This window comes from Pipistrellus hanaki, assembly GCF_964339955.1.
Source record: "Pipistrellus hanaki genome assembly, chromosome: 20".
Lineage (NCBI taxonomy): Eukaryota > Metazoa > Chordata > Mammalia > Chiroptera > Vespertilionidae > Pipistrellus > Pipistrellus hanaki.
Genome location: NC_140522.1, coordinates 484,074 through 490,073, shown reverse-complemented (window position 1 = coordinate 490,073; position 6,000 = coordinate 484,074). Strand labels below are relative to the sequence as shown.

The following is a 6,000-nucleotide window of genomic DNA, read 5'->3' as shown; positions in this document are numbered from 1 at the left end:
GCCCGGCGCCCCGGTGGCCGCTTTGCCCGGAGGACCCGTTACGGTGGCCGGGATGGGGGTCCGGGGCGCCGGGACCAGCCTCCCGGGGGGACCAGGTCGGTGCCCGCCCCCGCGGGGGCCGGGAAGGGGCGTGTCCGCGCGGGGACGTGTGTTCAGGGGGCGGGGCCGGCGCGGGCGGCGTCCGGGGTGACAGGCGGGGCGGGTTTGGACATGGGGGGCGGGGGGCGCCCCGGAGAAGGCGACGCTGGAGGCTGGTGTACCCCTGGAGGCTGATGTATCTCCCCCCCCCGACCGGCGCAGTCTCCCCATCACCCCCAGACCAGGGTGAGGGTTCTGAGCCTCTGGGAGAGGCGGCCTGTGGGCTCTGCCCCTCCGGAGGGGGAGAGGAAGGGGGTGGGGGTGCAGACACGGACCCGGTGACCTCCGGAGTGTGCCATCCCGTGCCCAGGGCTGCCTGGGGGGGGGACGGACCATAGGGAGAAAGAGGAATGATTCGAGGGCGAAGGAGAGACTGCATGACGGAGAGGGGCGGGGCTGGGGGAGGTGCTCATTGAGTCGGGGAGGAGGCACCGGGTGGGCCCGAGGGTGGGGTGGGGGGTCAGGGTGGGCAGGGGAGCCGAGGTGCCTGCTGCCTGGTGGGGTGTGTGTGGTGGGGGGCGGGGAGGATGGAGCATCTGAGACACTTGAGCAGAGGGCACGGCTCCCGTGTTCAAGGTCAGGCCTCCCCCTGGGGGATGCCTGAGGGCCTCCGGCCGCCCCCAGCCCCGGAGGTCCCTGGGGGCCCGGCCGCCCCAGGACCTGGGTGCTGCTTCTCCAGAAGCAGTGACACCTGCTCCGCCCGCGTGGCTCTGGGGTGGAGCCTGGACCAATGAGCCAGGAGGTCAGGGTTCAGTTTGGGGCACAGGCCCCGGTGGCGGGCTCCATCCCCAGGGTGGGGCGTGCAGGGGGCAGCCGGTCCATGATTCTCTCTCCTCGTGGATGTTTCTCTCTCTCTCTCTCTCTCTCTCTCTCTCTCTCTCTCCCTTCCTCACTGAAATCAATAATAAAAATATTTTTAAATATATTTTTATTGACTTCAGAGAGGAAGAGAGAGCAAGAAACATCCATGATGAGAGGGAATTACTGATTGGCTGCCTCCCGCACCACCCCCCTGCTGGGGACCGAGCCCACAACCTGGGCATGTGCCCTTGACGGGAATCGAACCCGGGACCCTTGAGTCCGAAGGCCGACGCTCTGCCCTCTGAGCCACACCGGCTAAGGCCAATAAAAAATTTTTTTAAAGAAAAAAAGAGGACCCCCTGCCCCTTCCCCCCCCAAGGCCACCAGCCCTGTCCTGACGACCCCACCGAGGTTAGCTCTCTGGCCAGCTTCCGGCCCCTGGTGGGGGGGGGGGGGGATGGAGGTGGGCGGATGGATGAAGGGCAGGGAGAGCGGTCTGACTCTGAGAGGCCAGGGCAGTGTGAGGGACCTCAATTGTCAGGACGGCCCCCCGTGGGGAGCTGGGGAGGGAGTGGTGCTCCGTGGGGGGCGGAGTGGCCGGTGGGGGCGGGAATGGCGGCCTCGACGCCTTGCGATGGGACGGAGGCTGAGGAAGGACACAGGGCGTCTGTGCCCCACAGCCAGGCTCAGGGTCAGGGTACACTCCCTCCCGGTGCCCTCCCTGACCCCCCGAAGCTCCGGACCCCGCTTCTGAGGGAGAGGGGGCTGGGGTGAGGCAGCCCCACGTGAGAGCTTCTGGAGTGAGAGAGCGGAAACCTGCGTCCCCTCTCAGAAGTCAGCTGGGGCCCAGATGGTGGCGGCGGGCGGCCCCCTGCCCCCTCCCTCGCCGAGCAAGCTGCCAGAAAACTGGGTCTCCCCCGCCCCCCCGAGAGAGAGCCCCAGAGACCGGGAGACCGAGGGGTGATGGCCCGGGACGGGGGCGGCCACTTCCAGGAAGCGGGTGCCTTTGGACCCCAGCCAGGAGGTCAGGGTTCGATCCCCGGTCAGGGCACAGGCCCGGGGTGCGGGCTCCATCCCCGGTGTGGGGCGTGCAGGAGGCAGCTGGTCTGTGAGATTCTCTCTCACCACCAATGTGTCTCTCCGTCTCTCCCTCTCCCTTCCTTTCAGAAATAAATTTTTAAATGTATTAAAAATTAAAAAAAGACAGCCTTAACCACTGTGACTCGGTGGATAGAGCGTCGGCCAGTGGCCTGGAGGGGTCCCAGGTTCGATTCCGGTCAGGGGCATGGACCTTGGCGGCGGGCACATCCCCGGTGGGGGGTGTGCAGGAGGCAGCTGATGGATGTTTCTCTCCCATCGATGTTTCAATCTCTCTATCCCTCTCCCTTCCTCTCTGTAAAAATATCAATAAAATATAAAATGAGCCGAAGCCGGTTTGGCTCAGTGGTAGAGCGTCGGTCTGCGGACTGAAAGGTCCCAGGTTCGATTCCGGTCAAGGGCATGGGCCTTGGTTGCGGGCACATCCCCGGTAGGGGGTGTGCAAGAGGCAGCTGGTCGATGTTTCTCTCTCGTCGACGTTTCTAGCTCTCTAGCTTTCTTCCTTCCTCTCTGTAAAAAATCAATAAAATATATTTTAAAAAAAGAACTACAAAGGAAAATATTTAAAAATAAATAAAATAAAATATAAAATGAAATAAGACAGCTTTCCTCTTCGCAGGGGCCCGCCCAGGTCCAGCGCCTCCCCACCTGCGGGCGTGGCCTCCCGCCCCTCGGAGCCGGCTCTCCGGTCCCCAGGCAGCCGCTCTGCCGCCCCGAGGGGCGGAGGCTGCCGAGCAGGTGTCAGGGCGGGTCCTGGGCTCCGGGAGACTGGCAGACGGCCCTCGAGGGCCCCGAGCATCCCTGCTCCCTGCAAACCCCGAGACACGGACTGGATGGGGGACGGGACCCGCTCCCTGAAACCCTGGGCTGTTTCCTGACCTGGCCCCCTTGTTCCACCCTCCCCCCCCCAATATCCATCCCTGTGACCACACCTGCCCTGCCCCCCCACGCTGGGCTGCCGGCCCCAGACACCCCCTCTCCTGCTGCCCTCCTGTCCCACCCTCCTTTTTTTCTTTTCTAATATATCTTATTGATTTTTTTATAGAGAGGAAGGGAGAGGGATAGAGAGCTAGAAACATCCATGAGAGAGAAACATCCATCAGCTGCCTCCTGCACACCCCCCACCCCCCCCACTGGGGATGTGCCTGCCACCAAGGTCCATGCCCTTGACCGGAATGGAACCCGGGACCCTTCCGTCCTTAGGCCGACGTTCTATCCACTGAGCCGCACCGGCAAGGGCTCCAGTCCCGCCCTTCGGGGCCCCTGTCCTGACCCGGAGTCTCCAGGTGCAGGCGGTTCTGTGGGGCTCAGCGGGAGCCGGGCCCGGTGTCCAGGCTGAGGGAGCCCCCGCCAGGGTGCATGCCTGCAGCTCGGCACCCCTGCCTCCCGCCCCGCTCAGAGGAAATTCGTCTTCTGTACAGAACTCTCCGCCCCCTCAGCCTTCCCCAGCGGGCTGAGCTGCCCCCGGAGAAGGAGGGAATCTCTGGGCGGCGGCAGCACCAGGGGCGGGTGGGCGTGTGTTTGCACACTCCCCATTCCGGGGCCCTCACTCCCTCCCTCGTCTGCCTGGAAAGCATGCGTTGTTAGAAAGCCCGTGGAGCTAAACTGCTTTGGCTCCGTGGATAGAGCGTCGGCCTGCGGACGGAAGGGTCCCAGGTTCGATTCCGGTCAAGGGCATGGACCTTGGTGGCGGGCACATCCCCGGTGGGGGGTGTGCAGGAGGCAGCTGGTCGATGTTTCTCTCTCATCGATGTTTCTAACTCTCTATCCCTCTCCCTTCCTCTCTGTGAAAAAAAAATCAATAAAAATAAAAATAAGTTTAAATATAATTAAAGATGACGGGAGGGGGATGCGGACCTGTTCCCTGATTCCTGGGCCTGGCGTTGTCCAGCCCTCCCTTCGCCCCCCCCCCCTCCCTGCACCGGGACCCTCTCCCCTCGGCCCCTCGGCCCCTCGGCCCCTCGGCCCCTCGGCCCCTCGGCCCCTCGGCGTTGGGTCTGCCTCCTGGCACCGCCGGGCACCCCAGGCCCTGCCGCCGGCTCCCTGCCCGCCGCCCGGAAACCCTCACACGTGGTTCTCGTTGGTGCTGGCGGCCTCCCCGCAGCCTGTGTGCATCACCGGGTGCGTTTGATGTCCCTGAGCCGGCCGAGCCGGGGCCCGGGAGCCGGGGGACCCTGCTGGGCCCGCAGAGCCACCACCACCGCCTCCCACACCTGCCAGCACCTCGCTGGCTCCGGGCCCGGGGCTCCCCACCCCTCCCGCCTGTCCGCCCCTGCGGAGGGCGGGTGCCCGCGGGCGAGGCCCCGGGAACCGTGTCTGTCCAGGCGGGAAGCCGGGGGAGGATCAGAGCGCTGGCAGGGGTGCCAGCACGGGCTCCGCGGTGAGCCGAGAGCGGGCACTGGTGCCCGGCGGGAACCGGCGGCGGGAACCTGCGGGTGGCGGGCTCGGGGGCTTTTCATCTTTTTTTTTTTTTTTTTTTTTAATATATTTTATTGATTTTGTACAGAGAGGAAGAGAGGGATAGAGAGTTAGAAACATCGATGAGAGAGTCATCAATCAGCTGCCTCTTGCACGCCCCCCACTGGGGATATGCCCGCAACCAAGGTACATGCCCTGGACCGGAATCGAACCTGGGACCTTTTAGTCCCCACGCCAACGCTCTATCCATTGAGCCAAACCGGTTTCGGCTCATCTTTTTCTTTTTTTTTTTAATAATATACTTTATTGATTTCTTTACAGAGAGGAAGGGAGAGGGACAGAGAGCGAGAAACATCACTGAGAGAGAAACATCGACCAGCTGCCTCCTGCACACGCCCACCTGGGGATGTGCCCACCACCAAGGTCCATGCCCTTGATCAGAATCGAACCCGGAAGGACCCTTCAGTCCGCAGGCCGGTGCTCTACCCACTGAGCCCCACTGTTTTCGGCAAGCTTTTCGTCTTTTATCTCTGCCTCTGGCCGGACAAGGCGGAGAGGGGGTCCCCGTGGGCACCCCCAGGCGGGGGTGGGGGGAGCTCTCAGTGGAGCCCCCTGTGGGTCCAGGGGCCGCCCCAGAGCACCGGCTCCGGGGGTCCCAGGCCCTCGCCGCCGCGGGTCCTCGTAGATGCATTCTGGACGCCTGGTTCTCACCCGGCCCAGCTCCAGCCAAACCTCAGCCCCGGCGGGCGGCCCGGCCGAGCCGTCCCCGAGCTATTTTAGTCGCAATGATACCCCGCGTGGCCGCGAGCGGGCGGCTTCTCCGTCTGAAGTCCGGGCGGCCGCGCTAGCCCCGGGCGCCTCCGGGCGTGGCTCCTGTGATGAGGGGGCGTGTGGGGCCACGGGCCGGACTGGGCCGGGCAGGGCGGGCCTGGTGTGCGGCCGGGAGCGCCCTCTGTCCTTCCCGGGACCCCGGCTGAGCCCCTGGCGCCCAGGGCGCGGCTCCTGTGATGAGGGGGCGCGTGGGGCCACGGGCCGGACGGGGCCGGGCCGGGCGGGGCGGGCCCGGTGTGCGGCGGGGAGCGCCTCTGTCCTTCCGGGGACCCCCGGCTGATCCCGGAGGGTGTCCGGTGGGTGGTGCCCGTCGGTGGGGTCTGGCCTGGAGGTGGGGGGATGTCCGAGCCCCAGGAGTGTCCGTGGGGAGAGGCAGCTGCCCCCCGGCCCCCGGGCGGGGCAGGCTGAGGGGCTGAGCTCAGCGGGCTGCGTCCCTGCTCCCACGGCCGCCCTTCGGGACCTCGGGGGCCCCGGGGGCCCCAGGGCCAGGCCTCCGGGGCTTGGGGCCACGGGGGAGGGGCCCAGCTGCAGGGTTTGGGCCCCTAGAAGAAAGCCCCCAGCACCCCGGACCAGGGTCCAGGCCGCGGCCTCGGTGGGTGGATCAGACATCTCCTGCCGAGGCCCGAGTGGCCCTGGGACCAGCACAGTGATGACTGACAGCTCTCCCCGCCCTCTGAGCCCGGTCTGCGGTCTGCTGACCCCTCCGGTCCTCAC

The 6,000-nt window shown here is 65.6% G+C and overlaps 1 protein-coding gene across 1 annotated transcript in view; it reads left to right on the top strand.

The window, feature by feature from the left end:
- KIF21B (kinesin family member 21B) overlaps window positions 1–1,903 on the top strand; it is a gene marked incomplete at its 3' end in the record, with an annotated part of 26,582 nt that extends 24,679 nt beyond the window's left edge. Inside the window, 1 exon segment of the mRNA XM_084868508.1 lies at window positions 1,772–1,903. Within this exon segment, the coding sequence (XP_084724634.1) occupies window positions 1,772–1,903 (132 nt within the window).
- Window positions 1,904–6,000: the final 4,097 nt, after the last annotated feature.